The 18,327-nt window shown below is 49.0% G+C and overlaps 6 protein-coding genes across 6 annotated transcripts; 3 read left to right on the forward strand and 3 right to left on the reverse strand.

Moving 5' to 3' along the window:
* Positions 1 to 1,066: 1,066 nt before the first annotated feature.
* Positions 1,067 to 3,745, forward strand: BCR38DRAFT_456717 (uncharacterized protein; the record flags this gene model as incomplete). The annotated part of the gene is made up of 2 exons (XM_040861951.1): positions 1,067 to 1,198; positions 1,259 to 3,745. The coding sequence occupies 2 exons, from the start codon at positions 1,067 to 1,069 to the stop codon at positions 3,743 to 3,745; spliced, it is 2,619 nt and encodes an 872-aa protein (XP_040717039.1).
* A 1,514-nt stretch (positions 3,746 to 5,259) lies between these two features.
* On the reverse strand, positions 5,260 to 7,019 carry BCR38DRAFT_339070 (monooxygenase; the record flags this gene model as incomplete). Its single annotated transcript, XM_040855674.1, has 5 exons — positions 5,260 to 5,581; positions 5,678 to 6,024; positions 6,078 to 6,141; positions 6,189 to 6,738; positions 6,830 to 7,019. 5 exons carry the CDS (start codon positions 7,017 to 7,019, stop codon positions 5,260 to 5,262), a joined length of 1,473 nt encoding a protein of 490 aa, XP_040717040.1.
* A 3,016-nt stretch (positions 7,020 to 10,035) lies between these two features.
* On the forward strand, positions 10,036 to 11,387 carry BCR38DRAFT_465079 (6-phosphogluconate dehydrogenase family protein). Its single transcript, XM_040862688.1, has 4 exons — positions 10,036 to 10,246; positions 10,299 to 10,487; positions 10,538 to 10,863; positions 10,920 to 11,387. Exons 1-4 carry the CDS (start codon positions 10,217 to 10,219, stop codon positions 11,317 to 11,319), a joined length of 945 nt encoding a protein of 314 aa, XP_040717041.1. The 5' UTR covers positions 10,036 to 10,216; the 3' UTR covers positions 11,320 to 11,387.
* Positions 11,388 to 11,575: 188 nt separating this feature from the next.
* BCR38DRAFT_310642 (uncharacterized protein) lies at positions 11,576 to 12,802 on the reverse strand (the record flags this gene model as incomplete). Its single annotated transcript, XM_040854651.1, has 1 exon — positions 11,576 to 12,802. A coding segment is annotated over one exon (1,227 nt), but the record flags the coding sequence as incomplete, so codon positions are not given.
* Positions 12,803 to 15,425: 2,623 nt separating this feature from the next.
* BCR38DRAFT_473397 (TIM-barrel enzyme family protein) lies at positions 15,426 to 16,427 on the reverse strand (the record flags this gene model as incomplete). Its single annotated transcript, XM_040862940.1, has 2 exons — positions 16,137 to 16,427; positions 15,426 to 16,070 (listed from the first exon to the last, which is right to left on the reverse strand). Exons 1-2 carry the CDS (start codon positions 16,368 to 16,370, stop codon positions 15,426 to 15,428), a joined length of 879 nt encoding a protein of 292 aa, XP_040717043.1. The 5' UTR covers positions 16,371 to 16,427.
* A 215-nt stretch (positions 16,428 to 16,642) lies between these two features.
* BCR38DRAFT_389396 (uncharacterized protein) lies at positions 16,643 to 17,926 on the forward strand (the record flags this gene model as incomplete). Its single annotated transcript, XM_040857544.1, has 1 exon — positions 16,643 to 17,926. Exon 1 carries the CDS (start codon positions 16,652 to 16,654, stop codon positions 17,924 to 17,926), a length of 1,275 nt encoding a protein of 424 aa, XP_040717044.1. The 5' UTR covers positions 16,643 to 16,651.
* Between the last annotated feature and the right edge of the window lie 401 nt (positions 17,927 to 18,327).

Raw genomic sequence — 18,327 nt, forward strand, 5'->3', positions numbered from 1 at the left:
AACAAGCATATATCCATATTGTTGTTCCTGACCAGGGTTTGGCGCGCAGGCAGTATGCATATAATTGGACTATGCGCATGGGTATGGCACTAGCTGCAGAGGTTTGCCATAATACCAATTATACACACATACTTGAGTAACGGTTTGTGTGTACGTGTGTTGGTACAATAAAAGCAGAAGCGCCATTGCCCCTTACCTCCTTCTGATAAGCATGTCAAAGAAAATGAGGAGCGAATAGCCGTATATGTATGGCTTAGGTCCTACAAGCACTTGGTGGTTGCATACATCCATCTGACAGAGCCAACATGCGGTACCTGGGAAGAAATTTAAGGAGCCAAACAACAATCCCGTCTTCCGCGTCACCCTTGATGTGGTACCAACAAGAAAATTATGATGAGTGAGATCACATCTATACTCTGAAATCGAAGGAAATACTGATATTTGCGCAGGATATACCGAGTACTATTGGCGATCTCAAACGAAGCACATGATGCGTAAGAATACAGGGGTTCACTAAGGATCAGTTTTATTGGTTATAGTGGGAATGCATTCGAAGACTGCACGAATAGCGCTGCTCGAGACCCAAGGCTCATATAATTCATACGTAAAGCCACTGACCGCGGGTAGTTGGCATTGATAATGCCTACCCGGGAGAACGATAGGTCGCTGAAGAAACCAACAGAAGGCTTGGCATGCTGACGATTATTTCTCGTGGCCATGGGATAAGGTAGACAATCAATTTTGAACATCAATAGTAAAGTTTGTTGAACTTTCCAGTGCTATGCAAGTTCGAACTCGGACGCCATGCGAACTCCAACATGGCTGCCTCTTGCATGAACCATGACCTCTCCAAGTGGGGCAGCTGCAGCCGTTGCAATTGCATGCTGTGGCGTAAGTATACGTCACAGTATTACAGCGCCACAACCTTAGCTTCGTCAAGCTTTAATTTATGCTGATCATCCGTCTCTGGCGGTCAGAAAAAAAGTTAAGAAAGTGACCTTTCAAATCCTCGTCAGGCTACGAGAGATTAATCTCTAACCTGCGTCCAGCACCGCCGATCGACAACATGGATGTTCTGGTCGAGGGTAAAAAATGTGACCCGCACTCGGATAAGCTGCTTGTTCCTGGGTCCAAAGATGTTTACGTTCAGCTCGTCATTTCCCTGGTTCTCGGCGTCTCTGCTTTCATCGCCTTCTGTGTATGTTTACCCTACGCAAGCAACCGCCATGAGCTGTGCGCTGACACACCGTGCATGTAGATCCTGAGACCACGATGGCCAAGCCTTTATGCTGCTCGGAAGCGACACCACTCCCCCCTCATCGCCCTTCCCACCCTCCCCGACAGCTTCTTTGGGTGGATTCCAGCGCTGTATAAGATAACAGAAGAACAAGTGCTTGCTTCTGCCGGCCTTGATGCCTATGTCTTCCTATCTTTTTTCAAGATGGCTATACGCTTGTTTACTGCCATGTTCTTTTTCGCAGCCGTTGTCCTCTGGCCCATCAACCACCGATTTGTCGGTGACCTCGTCCTCCGACCCAGCGACCCGGATAGCAACTCGTCCTTCTACTCGGCATACACACCGTATGATTTAAACCTTCATGCATTCGTTGATGAGGGAAAAGAATCAGGGGGGTCGGAGGGAACGGACTTGAGATATCTGTGGTCGTACCTCGTCTTCACCTGGTTCTTTTCTTTCCTTACGATATACTACATGAACTCGGAAACCTTCAAAATCATCAAGGTCAGGCAGGACTACCTTGGAACCCAGTCCACCATCACCGATCGTACCTTCAGATTGACAGGCATCCCTAAAGACTTGAGGTCCGAGGAGAAGATCAAGGAATTCGTCGAGAATCTGGAAATTGGCAATGTCACTTCTGTGACACTTTGTCGAGATTGGGCCGAGATCGATGCGTTGATGGTAGAACGTGATGCTGTTCTCCGGAAACTCGAAGAAGCGTGGAGCGTTTATCTGGCGCAGAAACCAAACAGTCTCGCAGCTACTCATGCCTCGCCTAACGTGGATGACGATGGAACGGCCGCCGACGATGGCCATGAGAACGATGCCGAAAACGGTCGCCTGCTTGCGGGGGACAGCCTTCGGAACCTCATGGTCGAGAGGCCGAGACCAACCACGCGGATTCGCTTCGGCTTTTTAAAGTTGCGAAGTCGTCAAACCGACGCAATCGACCATTATGAGGAGAAACTGCGCCGTATCGACCAGAGGATCCAGTCGGCGAGGAAGAAAGAATATCTGGCAAGCGCGACAGCCTTCGTAACCATGGACTCGATTGCTGCATGTCAAATGGCGATACAGGCTGTCGTGGATCCACGTCCTGGGCAGCTCTTGTCCAAGCCAGCCCCAGCACCCTCTGATGTAGTTTGGAAAAACACGTACGCGTCGCCGTACAAGCGCAGATTACAGTCGTGGCTCATCACCATCTTCATCACCATTCTTACTATCATCTGGCTTGCACCGGTCGGTTCCCTAGCTGCATTCACGAGCATATGCACCATTGAGGAGGTGTCACCCTCGCTCGCGGCGACTCTTCTACGGCACGAAATCACAAAGGCCCTCGTACAGACTGCACTTCCTGTGGCGGTCATTTCGCTCCTTAACGTCGCTGTTCCGTATCTCTACGATTACTTGGCGAACCAGCAAGGAATGATATCCCAAGGCGACGTCGAACTCTCCGTCATATCGAAGAATTTCTTTTTCACTTTCTTCAACGTCTTCCTTGTCTTCGCTGCGTTCGGGTCGGTGACTAACATGGTGCCCATTTTACGGGAATCCTTCCATGATGCGAGGTTGCTCATGCGATCACTCGCGACGTCCATCAAAGCAACGAGCAACTTCTATCTTAACTTCATACTGCTCCAAGGTCTGGGTCTGTTCCCATTCAGACTCCTGCAAGTCGGCGGCGTCGCCCTTTATCCGATTTACCGCATGGGTGCCAAAACACCACGGGATTTCGCTGAGATGGTCCAACCAACTCTCTTCAACTATGGTTTCTACCTGCCGACCGCCTTATTGGTTTATATCCTATGCCTCGTTTACAGCATCATTCCAGGATCTCACATTGTCCTGTTGGTGGGTCTGGTATACTTCTCGCTTGGATATTTCGTACATAAGTACCAGTTGTTATACTCGATGGACCAACCGCAACATGCCACTGGCGGCGCATGGCGTATCATATGCTTCCGCATCCTCTTCGGCCTGGCTGTTTTTCAGGTCGTTATGGCTGGTATCCTGAGTCTGCAACTCGCTTTTACGGCATCGGCTCTTGTGGCGCCGCTGCTCATCATAACAATTTGGTACAGCTACTATTTCAACCGACGATTCACGCCGCTCACTCGTTTCATTGCCCTTCGAAGCATCAAGCGGGCGACAGACTCGGGTGTCGAGGATAATCCTGGGGAGTACGCAGAGCAAAGCACGCGCCAAACCAGGCTCACCAGGCGCATGAGCACGATTGACGAGGATAAAGAGAAGGGGATGAGTTTTGAGAACCCCAGCCTTGTGCTGCCTCTGCAACAGCCATGGATATACAAGAACGCACCAGCGCCGCTTTCCCCGGAGGAGTCGGCGAATGCGACCACAGAAAGCAACATGGAAAGAGACGGCGATGTACCGACTCCGGGGACGGAGAATGGGGCGGTACATCTGGGCTTGGGCAGTGGTTCGAGCTCTTTCAGCCTGGGAGATACTCATGTTTGGCGAGAGAGCGGGGGAAACAATATGTAACGTGTGATTACTTGTTGGGCATGGGCCGACAGATTGATACCACTGTATTATTCCATCATGAATCATTTGCAAAGCTCCGTCGACTCGCTTACATGGCTGCGTCCCCTGATATCAGTCAAGAGTCAAGCATCACACTCGCCTGTCACGAAGTCTGCACCGTGGCTTTTCGAGCGCACAGTAAGAACATAGCAGCACTTGCAGCAATGGTTGCTTCTTTACGACGTCAAAATGTCGGATCGATCCGTGTCTCACCGCGGCGGTTGCGGCTCCACGACGTCCCGAGGACGCGGCACCGGTTACACGCTATGCCGATAGAACGGGCCAATCTGGGAAAATCCACGCTTATCTCGTACATTTGACTTGGATACGCAGATGCATCAGAAAGGGCCTTGCGAGGAACGAGCACAGTCTTTGCTTGTATTTATCCACATATGCATTAGTCTCCTGTAGCTAGTCTAAAGTCTGTACATGCAAGTTCCAACTGGCTGGTAAAGGCGTCTCAATGGCTTGACTGCCGGTGACCCCGAATGACTTTTGTTAGGCGCTATGGTCCTTCTTGATGAACCCCGCGGCGGAGTAATAAATTGGTAAGCAATCGAGAATATGTCCCTCCTCGGTTGCTTACCTCGTTGTTATAGGATACACAGCAATCGCATTATTTTCCTGCCGTTGGACAAAATGGCATGGCTCGACCAATAAGAGTATCAGAGCTGTTCAACTCAACGTCACCACCGCTTCAGGGAGAACCTTCCATGGCTACAGATCAGGGAAGTACTTCTTGCCGAATGATGGAGCGAGTTCTATTTCGCCCGGGGTCAGTACCTCCACTTTGTCGGATGCTGGTACCATGTCTATGACCTTGGCAAGTTACTGCGGCCGCCAAGCTTGAGCACATTGTTGGTAGCAACCTTACACGACAGGAGCCTACAGAGGTATTTACTTCATTAGGCTGTAATAAAGCAAGCATATTTGCAGACTTGGAATTATGCTTTTGACATCTGAGAAAGCTATTGTGATATTACACCACTTCACACACCAAAAATCTGTGACAAAGGCTTATATAGTCCATGTTAGCAATTATTTGGGTTTGTTAGGTATTGCATTTGCTGCTGTTGGTATCCTGGCCTTATTCTGGCCCCAATAGGCCATGAGAACGGGGAACAAACTCTATACCAAGTTCTCATTTTCCTTTGTATGTTCATAGTACAAACAATAGCTTTCATAGATAAAGCCTCTCAAATACACCGTACACACTATTCTAGTGATTGTAATCCCACAGTCCATTCGAACCTAAGCTTTCCAGATATTTCCTTTCTTAGAATTTCACACCGAATAACCTTGAACTTCAAGTTCCTCTCCTTGTAATGTATCTTTGACAACCCTATTCCGGCGGGAACTATCCATACACGAGGTTGGGCACACAAAGCAAGAAAACAGCAACATTATGTTACATTTATCGGAGAGGTGACTTCTACAGTACAGCACAGACATGTGACAAAGCTTAGCAACCTGGTCTACACCAACCCCCAATCTCCGTTTGTCTTCAGATCTTGCATGAAGACACCACTTTTCTCTTTCTCCAATTCCTCTTCCATGGTCCAATCCTCGAACACATGACCTGCTGGCAAATTAGTGTTTTCAAAGGGCGCCCCTTTGTCAATATGCGCCCGAGCAGCTTCGAACTTCTCCGCAGCGTACCTCTCGGGGTTGTGCGTCCATATCCATTTGCCGAAATGAAGAGGACGGCTACCGCCCTTGACCACCTCGGACGTATCCCGATGAATCTCACGTCGGTTGACGAAGCCCATGTGCTGGATTAAGGAAGTTCGTTGATACCTGAAAGGTGGGTGGTTAGTTGGACGTACGTCAACGCTGCACAGTATCGCCTTTTATTGCAGTTCGAGGAGTCACTTGATAAGGGAAAAGGCGTACCTCAATAATTCATGCACCTTCGTCGCTGAAGCTACATCAGCTTTTCCACCCAGTCTGAGACACTCGGCAAGGGAGGTGGCGTCTTCTAGTGCCATAGCCGCACCGTTACCAGACGTGGGAAGTAAGCTATGAGCCGCATCTCCGATCTGCACAACCTGTCCGTTGTCTGAAGTCCATTTGGGTTGAGGGTTGCGCCAGCACAGTTTCCACCGCACTATACCGCCCGAGGGTGTATTTCGGACAGCTTCGATCACCTTTGGGTCCCATTTGTCTTGGTCTGGTAGTGCTGATGCTACCTGTTCCGGAGTGACATTCTCTGCCCATGACTCGGAGGCGGTGCCGTCGTCCTGTATAAGGTCAGTAACGCGACGTAAAATATCTCACCAATTATCAGATTGACCTTATGCGTTATCAGAACGCAGACGCGATCCTGGGTAACCAAGAACACGGCGTGTATCTTAGTTCTAGAGGGATTAGCCTCGATTTTATCAGCTGAACATAGACGACTTACCCGGTAAATAGACGCAACTGCGGCCTTTTCAAAGTAGCCAACATTTCTTTCAATGCCGGGGCATCCTTCAGATGCTTCGTGGAATAACATATTCGATCAGCACAGTACCCGGTATCAGTTGCCCGAACAGGCTTCCCCATGGTGATCCCGTGGGACTTAGTCCCTATACCATCTGCCGCGACCACGACATCGCCCGTGAACAGTCGGCCATCATCAGCATGCGCAGTAGCAATGCCTCTTTCGGGATCCTCGGAGTACTTGATGATGTTGACGCCATATGTAATGGGAATGCCCAGTCTCTCACACTGAGAAAGGTACATAAGTGCAATGTCTCGCCGAAACCCGACCGGCTTGACTCTCAGGGGCCAGGCGGCGTGCTTGGCGACTCCCTCGAGCTCGTGCTCCCAACTGTACTTAGACGTTGCGAGGCTGCCGTCTTGAAAGCACACGCCAATTTCGGGGTCGTAGGTGATTTTGTTCCATTCTTGGAACATGGTTGGGTATTCCCGGATCGTCACATAGACGTTGGGTCCCAAGCCGATAAAATCGCCTTGATGCATATATTAGCCTTCGTTCAGAGTTTGGGTTTTAGTTTGTACTGAATGTCGGAAGGGTGGAATAACACGGATGGTGCATCATACCAGCTTCTGAGATGCATCCTCCTTTCTCGAGGATTTGGACCGTGTGTCCCTTTCTCCAGCACTCCAAGGCCGTCAACAAACCTCCCAAGCCTGCGCCGACGACGAGGACTTTGATTCCCGTTGGGGGATATCGCAGAACACCATCCACAATGACATTATCTTGAAGAATTGTGGTATCAACGGAACCCATGTTTACTGGCCTTTCAAACTGGGATGTGACGTCCACTGCGCAAGTATTCCTACAAGAGATGAGGTTTTGCTTTTCTTTATACTCCCGTCTTCATTTTCTGAACAATACTTACATTTCTGCCATAGTAGATTGGGTACTGGCGCCAATGTTGTGTAGGAAAGCCGGGTTACGTGGTCATTTCGAATTGCTCGGGAGTTCGACTCTGATCCGGTGAACTGCCTCCACTGTTCCAGATCATACGGGGGACCCAAGGCTACTTGATGAAGCTCGGGTTTGTTTCAGAGCCCGGCGTTGGCCCCACTGAATTGCACCAAGGCTGCTGTGACTGGTACCGTTGTCTTTAGTGCGTTATTTAGGATTCGTCGGGTACGAATGTCACCGCTTAGTCAGCGGTATTCCATTTTCTATTCAAAATCTGATCATTCGTCACTTCGGACTAATGATTACTCTATGAATTTGATGCCATGCCAAGTATGAATGAAGCAAGACTCATGTCAGTCATTTATTACTAGGTAAATGCCTTATCTCATTCGGATACGCTCTACAGTCTGACGACGGCTCTTCTGTGGAGAAGTAGCTAGTTGCCTTGTTCGTTCTAACTCTGCCTTGGAAGAATCGGTTATTTTTAGGTCGCCTATGCTGCTTTGTTGATGGTTAGATCCTGATGATCACTATGTGCTTATTACCGAGCCGATGGAAACAATGTGTAAAACCGCAAAATGTCCCAAACAGGGGTTACAAGTGAAAGTGAGTACTAATACACTCACAGCTAATCCGACAGGACCAAACTTGAACGACTCAGCTCATTCTTTTTATAGTTCCTTTTGTAAGCTCTTGGAAAAGCTGGAAATCAACCGATACCTGAGAGCTGCTTGTTGTGGGTGCCCCCAAACGAAAATGGGGCGGTGTATGAGCTAACTAAATGCAAGCTACCCTGAAGCTGATCCTTCCACTAGCCGATGTATCTTCTGCCAAAAATCTGTTCATTGTCCCTATTGCTCGAGCGATCTAGAGGGGTCAAGTCTCGGGAAGGACTATTCCCTACTAAGCTCCCGCCCGTGTCTACGGCGCGCAACACGGTCTCCGTGGAAGAACTCAGGTTCGCCGTGTGCTCATTTCCCAACTGTGGACAACGCTTTTGCAGTGGAATGTTATAGATTGCGTATTTAATGTGCTCCATGTCCCGAATAATAGTCCATGCCTCATATTGCTATATTGCCTCGTCGAGGCATGAAGGGGCATGTTCACGCAACAGGCGCTTCTGTATCAACACCGACAGCTTTAACATTAACATTGACAGGAAATACTTAATGTTCAACGTTCTAGGGCTGAACGACAGCGCAATGAAACAGGTCGACTCTCGAAAACGTATTTGAGTTTTGTTGGTAACCATTATACTTCAATGTCAGCCCTAATTTCACTGATCAGATCAGAGTTATTTGTTTACCTATCTTAATGCATATATAGGGGTAAAGGTTCAATATAGATCTATACTGGATGCCATTGCGTAACCCCTATTTACGTTTGACAGCACCAGCATCCGAGCTCCAACGACTGTCTTACACCCAGTTCTTGATGACGGACGAACTATGCGCACTACACCCTTGGTGCATGGCCAACTGTTAGAACTTCAGAAACGAAAACTCTGGTGTATCAGCCAGAAGGCATATTTTCTATATTCAAGGCCCTTATAGCCTCCTTCGCTCCTTTAGACTGGGGGAGATCGGAGACATACTCAACTCTATGCTTTGTTATAGCTTGGAATAAGTCCGATGACTTTATATCTTGACACTCTTCCAGAGCCAGGATATAGGAGCCGGCCCTCCTGTCAGACCTTATAACTACCAAAATACCTCATTCTACAACGAGTGGGTCCCTCGTCTTTTGACGGTCAATTTGGTCCAACAGTTATGAGCCCGGGTTTGCGTCTTAAGACTGCAAGATTTTCTCCGGTATTATCAGTCCTCCAATTCCGCATAAGATCATCGGCAATGGTTCGAGACGTAGCCAAACCGCGTCAAAAAATAAGAGTTTTATTACAGAATTCATACTCAAGGTAGAGGGGCGGACAATAAAAAGATGTTCAAGACCCTGCAGACACCGTAGATGAAAAGATGTACGACGGCCAACGAGGCCAACCAACGACATAAGTCAGATGCTACTACAACTTGACGATATCTCTCCAAGCTGAGGGGGTGTGTCAGACCTTATAACTACCAAAAATACCTCATTCTACAGCGAGTGGGTCCCTCGTCTTTTGACGGTCAATTTGGTCCAACACCTCCGAAGATTAATACCACCATCAAAGGTCATCCAGAGTATCCAAGGCTTAAGTAGCAATAGTGATAGCAGTCATTGGATATAGCCGACAGCGCTGACAGTCTGCAAAACCAGCATCTCAAATATTATAGCCACGGAATGAATCCGGCGGAGGTGCTCAGACATTGCTTAAGGACAAGGCCTTTCGTAGTCCTCTCATTATGTCATTAGCTTTTGAGTGTTGTGAAAATAGGCACTGTCATGAATTATTGAGTTTATTTTGTGACCTAGGTAGTAGTATTCAGTCTCGAGTCTTAGAATGTATGGTCTCCTTTCTGCTTGATGTATACCGAACTGTTTGATACAATCCCCGCTAAGCGAAACACAAAATTTCTTCGATGCGGATCCAATGGCGATGACTTCTTCAAAAGTTCTCCTGGAAAGCCGTCTTCTCATTTTCGCATTGAATACATACTCACCTTGAGAACCCAATATGAGTCGCCGAGATGAAGGTATCGTCGGACTCCTGATGGCCTTGAAGTAGTCGTTCTATCTCTAGGAAGAAGCTGAGTTAGTAAAGTCCACATGTTCCTTTGACAGGCGCAAGTAGCCATGAGAAATTTCCTCGGTGGGCCCCGGTCTTGCTATCTAGGTGCTCCAGTGGACGCGGCACGAGCTATAGAGCGGAGCCCCACCGCTGCCGATCTCACTCCGCTTATCAATGCCGCAATTGGTGGTCTCTTCCTGTAAGAGTACAATACCGATGCCGGCGCTGGTTGCAGCTGAATGAGCCATGAAGAGACGGTACACGTCCTGTTATAAAAGAAATACTTGAACAACGAAGAAACTTGCAATGTTAATTTGGTCTTGAAATAATAACTACATTTTCTCCGCGGCCACGACTTTCTACACCACCCCCCGAACATAACAGTCACATCATGGATTCCCAAAAACCAACTATTGGCTTTGTAAGGTATTTCGTGGCCTTCATCTGAACATGGTGCTGACATAATTACATAGTATGGCCTCGGGTCCATGGGCATCGGCATGGCAAAGAACCTCGCTAGTCACCTGAAAACGACCGGCGGGCAGCCCCTGAAATACTCCAACAGAACTGTATCCAAGGGCGACCAACTGAAGGATTTCGGCGCCGTTCCAGAGGCAGGCTTTACATCTCTTGTTAAGTCGTGCGACATTATTTTCACCATGGTGAGAACTACGCCCCTCTTTTACAGGATAGAAGCTAACAGGGTCCTCAGATTTCAAATGACGAGGTACTTAATGGACTAGTGCAGGAGGCACTGACTTGCGATGTTAAGGGCAAGATCATTGTCGATTGCTCGACCGTGCATCCTGACACATCGGCTGCAGCTTCGGACAAGCTCGTGGCGGCTGGAGCTCAGTTTCTTGCTTCTCCGGTCTTTGGAGCCAGTGCAATGGCAGCCCAGGGTAAACTCATCTTTGCAGTCGCTGGGCCAGAAGATGCTTCTAAAGCGATCGAGCCGCTGGTGGTGGGCGTTATGGGAAAGAGTATTTTGCAGCTTGGCACTGATGTCAAGAGGTCAAGCTTATTGAAGATTACAGGGTATGATCCGCCCCTATCCACGACCACTCTGATAGTTGACTAATCACTTTCTTCAGCAACTGCATGGTCATTGGCATGCAAGAACTCATCTCCGAGTGTCACACCTTTGCAGAATGCTCCGGTCTGGGCACGGAAATCTTCCATCAGTTTGTCACCGACATGTATGGTCCGACAGCCTCGGGCTACTCGGCACGATGCACTACGGGCTCCTTTGCACCTCCTCTGGACGGACCGCCTCCTGGTTTCGCCATTGATCTGTCAATCAAGGATGCGAAGCATGCTTTGAACATTGCTCAGAAGTCAGGGGCATTCTTACCCACAATGCAAGCTGCGCTACAGAACATGCTGAGTGCAAAGGCGTTTGCTGGGCCTTGGTTAGATAGCAGCGCCCTCTACGGTACATTGCGGCAGTGGGCTGGGCTACCCTTTGGAAATGCCGCGAGCAGGGCGGTTTGATTGGTGGAGATGGCTGATTATATAATTAGAGTCTATACACAATACCCATAGAAAGCCTAGACGGGGAGATACTAATCGAATGGTCTGCAAGTCACATAAATGTTTCGTGGACTCGTCTAAGTTGGAATCAGATGGGATAGTCAAAGTAAGATGAGATACAGGCATCCATAGACATTGTACCAACCACTGGATAGATATGTCTTGTGGAACTTTACACTTTTCTTTCGTATGGTTGCTCTGATACTGAACAGCTAATTCAAGGCCACATTCCATCAAACATGAACAGCCAGTCCTCCCAGTACTTTTCATATCTGCCCACCAACCAGCTCCGTCCATCTCCGGGACCACCGACTTTCCACGGCCTTGTGTATACTCCATCCCCCTTCAGATGTCTCTTCATTGCTACGTTGATACTGAAACTGCTAGGACTCACCCCAACGAAATAGTCCGATTCAAGCAAAACCGCGAAATCCACTAAGGCCTGTTGATCCCAGCTTAGAGACTTCAGCCTCTCCAGATCAGAACCTTGCAGGACGTCATGCTTGGAATAGACGTGCAAACCGACATCCTTTAAAGCATCCTTGGCGAATCTTTGGGCCTCGGTCTCGTTGCCTGACGCCAAATACGCCACTCCGCCTCGGAACCCTTGATTCTCCGCCTGTCTTATATAACCAGCGATTTGATTGCCATAAGAGGGCCATTGCTCCAAAGCGTCTCTTTCTGTCCTCAGATGAACCCCCAAGAATCCTCTACCAGCCCCTAATTCGTTAGCATTACTCGAACCAACTAAGCTTCGCATAGCGGCACTAATGCTACCCCCAAGATCCAGAATATCATCTCTGATTCTTAGCAGGCCTCCATATGTCGCCACAAAGTCTTGTCCATCCCGGTAAATTGGCCAATCCCAGATTACTCCCCATCTAAGCCGAATAAGTCTCGGTTTATCCCGAGTAACCGCGTCCAAACCCCGTTCACTTGCTGATTCATTCATCCATTTTCTGAATGACTGCCCGAATCGATCCGTGTGCCTATTAGGGTCCCTTCGATCACAGCCCCCTCGATTCCCGTAGTCTTTCGGGGCAATCATCTCGACCATCTTTTCCAACAGTAATTTCTCCTTTTCCATCTTGGCAATCACTCCCGGTACACTCTCCAGCTCTGCATATATCTTGATTTGCGGACAAGCGGCGCCCATACCGGCTCGGAAATGGACCTCGTCGAACATGTAGCCGAACGGCTCATAGTCGCGGAAGATATTCGAGAGATTATCTTCTGAGCGAGTGCGGATTCGGGGTAAGATGAGAGCCGTGGCGCCCGCCTCGATGGCATAGCGGACACAGGTCAGGATGAAGTTGCGGATATTACCTGGGCCGCCGCTGTTGTTGTCGCAGATGAAGACTAAGCCGGGCACAAACGTTGCTTCTGCGCAGACGCGCTTCAAGGGCCATGCAATGAAGGGAGAGCGTGGCGACGAGAGGTCAACATCTGACTTCTGTCTTGGCGGCTCGTGGACGATGAGCTTGGGCTGGGGCCGACTATACAGATTGGTGCCAAGGCGGTAGTTCCACAGAACCAGGGAGATACCGAGACAGGCAAGCAGCAGTAGCATGGGCCGCTGCCGCGTGGGACCCAATTGTATTCGGGTTTGCGCCATTCGTAGATTGCTCTCGCTACTCGATTCTGACGTTTGGATCTACTGTAACTTCGAAGCGGATATCGCAGGGATGCATCTGAAGAGGCGAGTCTGCACTTGGCAGCAGGAAATGGGTTGTCGGACGGATTCGACCTTTGTGAAGGAAATTGATATTCTACAAAAACTTTGCATCTTCATGTGCGAAATCACCGGCGACCATCATCCGGGAATGTCCAATTTTGGGATGCGGAACGTGGCATCCGAGGATGGTCCAAATGGTTGAGCCTCTATGGAGCTGAATAAAATGTTGGATCACCATATGGCCATGATAAGACGATGCCAACTACGTAGAGTCATGCATACTTTTGACTATTCGGTATCACATATATAGCACAGATAATCAATATATTTTAAAAATAGAGATGTCCAAGGGGAGATCTTCGACCAAGTTGGTGTTGTAGTTCGTCACGGGTATTTCAAGTACAGAGTGAAGGACGAGAGTGCTAGAGAGAAGTTGGTTGCCAGTCACCAGGTGGGCACCAGCAGTGTAGTTTAGGGGAGGGCACTCAATAACGACAAGTTGCTCACTGCCCCTCCTCAAGAGAGGGGGCCACAGCAGCAGCCTATTTAGACATTGCCGACCAAGGCTAGGGCCCGGCAAGCCACTGTGGCTTATCTGCACCTGATATAGTATTCCGTTTCACTAATGTCTCTCCTCGTAATCAGAGCAAATACTATGGATCTAGCTGATTAATCTAGAACAGGATTATGTAAGATTTTCTATGGAATTTGTGTTGATATTTGGACAAATGAGAGCGACACTCGCAACGGGCCAAGTCGTGCGTATTTCTTGTTCAACATCAACTCGAGGGATGATCTAACATCTAAACGTCGGTATTGACTCCTTAAGTTTCTAACAAGTTGTCCTACTGTGTCTTACCAAATCTGTTATCTGCAAACACTTTCAATTTTCCATAGTCACACCACTGCCTTCAAAGCTAACGTAGCCTCATCCCTTGGACATTTCACTAACAAAACAACACGTTGGTTGTATATATAGCTCTAGGCCTTGACCCTGCTAGAGATGACCAGTTGCAGTTTGATCCTTGGTGTGTTCGTCAACTTTGTAAAGTACTATCCAAAGCGGTTGGTCCAACAAGACAACATCTATGTGCATGGATGTCTTATCGTTACGCTTGCAGTCGTCAACAGATATGTGGCAATTACTAATTGGATGTATACCTTCGCTACACCAAGCTGCGGCCCCTAAACATGCTCCGAAAGACGATCCTCATCACTGGCTGCAGTGACTGCGGCATTGGCGCCGCCGTCGCTGAAAGGGCATCGAGACTATTGCGCTAGAGTAAAAATTCGAAGAACCCATCTTGGCCATCGTGTCTCAAGCCCAAAAGGCCACGAGCAGATCTCTGGACTACCTGCTGAACAACGTCGACACGACGTAGATCATGCCCTTTGCCGACTTCAAATTCGAGGATTTGCGGCGTGTTATTGAGACGAACATCGAGGATGTGTTTGTCATGACCCACGCATTTCTGCCCTTGTTGATCAAGGCAAAAGGGTTTGTTCCCACGGCGGGAAGCGTCATCTAAGTGACAATCCACCACACCAAGCTGTGTATGACGCATGCAAAGCGGCGGTCCTTGCTATTGGTTCTAGGCTGCAGCCGTTTGAAATGAGATTCGTGACGCTGATGACTAGAGGGGTGCGGTCCAAGTTGTTTGATAATGCACCGACTAAGCTTCCCTGGGGAGGCTGTATGTACCGGCTGTAGAGCAGATTCAGGAGCGGTAGTTTCTGAAGGGAACGCCAGGGGTGGAGGCGGTTGTGTATGCGAAGACGGCTTTTGGGAATTTGCGGGAATTTGCTGAAGCCTAACCCGAGGTCGACGATTTGGAGGGGTGGGATGGCAACTACTGCCTGGGTTTAGGGTTGGATTGGGTGGGATGGCATGATACGTGAGTCCAAACTACTCCGCAGTGGTAATCAGGTGATACAACACTGACTTTATCCTAGACCATACCATGCTCAAAAGCAACGAGTTGCATGAAATTCCACGTTGAAATGTGAAATTACAGGATTGGGGTTGCCCATGCCTAGTTCCCTGGCAATGAATATTCACTTGATGATTCGGGCAAGCGGCTACCAGTAAATCCCAGGCTAGATTTCAGCGAGTTGTAGGACGCTGAATCATACAATAGAGGAAATGATCGAGCTACATGATGGAACTACGACGATTCATAGTACTTAAGCTGCGCGTGAAATAACCGCGAGACACTTAGAGACTTGTTGTCCCAGGACGAACAGTTGAATACTTAATGCTCGATTTATAGGTAATGGAGCCTAACTGTGCCGCAATTATGATGTGGTTCATAGTTTTGAATTTATAGTTACGTGACATTTCTGTGGCTCCGATATACAGAGCCATAAGTAAATTGCATGTGATAATACGTATCTACAGGGTCAGCTCCAACGCCCCTAGCTCCTGTTTACTTTGAGCCCCCGGCTTGAGATTCTTGAAACTCTTCGTAATGTTCGTGATGGCCTCCTCAACCGGCAACCGCTCCATCGAGCTGGCGCCATAAAACCCATGCACCCCCTTCGTCCTGCTTAATACATACTCGGCATCCGCAGGCGCAGCAATAGGTCCACCATGACACAATACAATAATTTCAGAATTGATCTGCACTGCAACATCCTGAATCTCCTGAATCAACGTCACACATTCATCCAACCCCTTACCCGTCGAAGCCCCAATAGACCCACTAGCCGTGAGTCCCATATGAGCAACCAAAACGTCTGCCCCAGCCGCCGCCATCTTCTTCGCCTCGGCAGCATTGAAAACATAGGGGGTAGTGAACAGGCCCATCTCGTGCGCGAGCCGAATCATGTCCACCTCGGCGTCATACGACATTCCCGTCTCCTCCAAACTCGTGCGGAACGAGCCGTCGATGAGCCCAACGGTCGGAAAGTTCTGCACACCTGCGAAACCGAGGTCCTGTAGCTGATTGAGGAATTGCGGCATGCTGCGGAAGGGATCGGTAGCGCAGACGCCGGCCAGGACGGGTGTGTGTTTTACTATCGGGAGGACTTCTTTCGCCTAAGGCTATGTGAATCACTTGGAGAATAATTGGGTAGTTGTTCAAGTGAAGAGAAGTGTACTTACCATATCCACCACTACATCGTTTGCATTTCCGTACGGCATCAATCCGGCTAAGGATCCGCGCCCAGCCATACGAAAACGGCCGCTGTTATAGATGATGATCAGGTCACCGCCGCCGGCTTCGATGAACTTGGCCGAGAGGCCGATCCCGGCACCGGCTCCAACAATTGGTTGGCCGTCTTTGATCTGCCGCCAAAGTTTCTTGAGGATCTGGTTTCGGTCTGTGAGGGGCGCCATCTTCCGCGATGATTAGATCGGGGTATTATCTCAACTAAATCAATTTGACAAATCGGCAAATTAAAGACGACTTTCTACGGATGAAATAGTGTACGACTCCTACAGATGACTTACACTTTGTTGACGTCACATCTCCAGTGATAATCGTAATGTCTCCGCACAACTTGCACGACGTCATTCATGTGTTGACGAAATAAATCCGTCTTAGACACTCTTACGATATCCGGAAAAAATATGAGAATCAGTCTAACAGTGACTAATAAATATTAATATCTGCCAAAATGGCGACTGTTGCATTACTCGGAACCTGCGACACTAAGCTCGATGAGCTCCTCTTCCTCCGTGATCAGATAAAGCAAAATGGGGATGTGGACATTCTCATGATCGACGTCGGAAGATCAAATGTGCAACACGATGCGATCAACATCACCCAGGAGCAGCTCGTGTGCGATAACGGCCGCCGGAACCACGGCGATAGCCAGGTGCCGATGCCGCGCGGCGAAACTATCCGGCTCATGAGCGACTGCGCGTCAGTACTGGTCAAAAGTCTATATGAAAAGGGGGAGATACAGGGCATCATCGCGGCGGGAGGCTCAGGGGGGACCGCACTCGCGGCTCCTGTTATGCGAAACGCCTTGCCCATTGGCTTCCCCAAGATGATCGTCTCAACCATCGCCAGTGGGGATACGGGCCCAATTGTGGGCGAGACGGATATCACGATGATGCACTCGGTGGTTGATGTCGCAGGACTAAACCATGTTCTGAGGGATGTTTTGGGCAATGCTGGGGCGGCCATCGCGGGTGCGGCGCTGGCGTATGCGAGTCGACATAGACAAAATATGTTTGAGGCCAGTAGCCGGATGTTTACCACCAAGAAGCGCGTCGCTATCACCATGTTTGGCGTCACCACACCGGGGGTTGACGCGGTACGCCATCATCTCGAGAGCAACTACGATATAGAGACGTACATATTCCACGCGACTGGACATGGGGGTAAAGCAATGGAGCGCCTGATTCGCGATGAGATTATCGATGCCGTGCTCGATCTGACAACGACAGAGATCTGCGATTTCATCACAGGCGGTACTATGCCTGCCAACTCGAATCGTCTCGTGGCGGCGGTCGACGCTGAAATCCCCAATATCATCTCGCTGGGCGCTACCGACATGTCCAATTTTGGTCCCATGGATACGGTGCCGGCGACATACAAGAACCGAAAGCTCTACGAACACAATCCTGTGATTACACTCATGCGCTCTTCCGAGGACGAATGCAGACAGATCGGGGAGTTCATTTGTGCCAGGCTACGGAACGCGACAGCTCCTGAGATGGTGGAAGTGTGGATACCGATGGGCGGCGTGAGCATGATTTCTACGTCCGGTGGGCCGTTTGAGGATGATAAAGCCGACGCGGTGCTCTTCGAGACGATCCGCGAAGGCCTGCGGGGGACTGGTATCAAGGTCGTTGATGATAATAGAGATGTAAACAACCAGGGGTTTGCTCGCGATATTGCTGAGGCTTTGGTGAAAAAAATGGGGATGAGAACGGAAGGATAAGTGTGGAACTTTACACGATGTCAAATATATATTTTACATGAACATAAACATGGATTATACTCAATACTTGAAAGGACTGTCGTCTTTATGGTCGAAACGGAGAAAGGGGGAAAGGAGTACCTTCAAAATACGTTTAGAGTAATGTGAGATTTAGCGTGAGATTGCGGATACTGCATCAGTTGTCAATCCTATGAATATGCACCGGCGTTACTTGAAGTCGATTTGTGCTGTTCAGCAGCAGACTTCTCATAGCCAACATGCAGATATCGACTACCCGCTCATAGACGATTCCGGGACCATCGCTATACTACCACTGCCAGCCTTCGTTTTCTGCCTGCTTCCTTCTCTCATCCGTCGAAGATATGAACACCTCCACAGGGTTGCATTGGCCTAAAATTCTT

The sequence above is a fragment of the Pseudomassariella vexata genome (assembly GCF_002105095.1).
Source record: "Pseudomassariella vexata strain CBS 129021 chromosome Unknown BCR38scaffold_5, whole genome shotgun sequence".
Classification (NCBI taxonomy): Eukaryota; Fungi; Ascomycota; class Sordariomycetes; order Amphisphaeriales; family Pseudomassariaceae; genus Pseudomassariella; species Pseudomassariella vexata.

Bases quoted from the DNA above. Each gene is read 5' to 3' on its own strand.
- BCR38DRAFT_465079 (XM_040862688.1), top strand. From the start codon at position 10,217: ATGGATTCCCAAAAACCAACTATTGGCTTT. The intron at 10,488-10,537 runs GTGAGAACTACG...CAGGGTCCTCAG, and splicing joins GCGACATTATTTTCACCATG to ATTTCAAATGACGAGGTACT. The intron at 10,864-10,919 runs GTATGATCCGCC...CACTTTCTTCAG, and splicing joins AGCTTATTGAAGATTACAGG to CAACTGCATGGTCATTGGCA.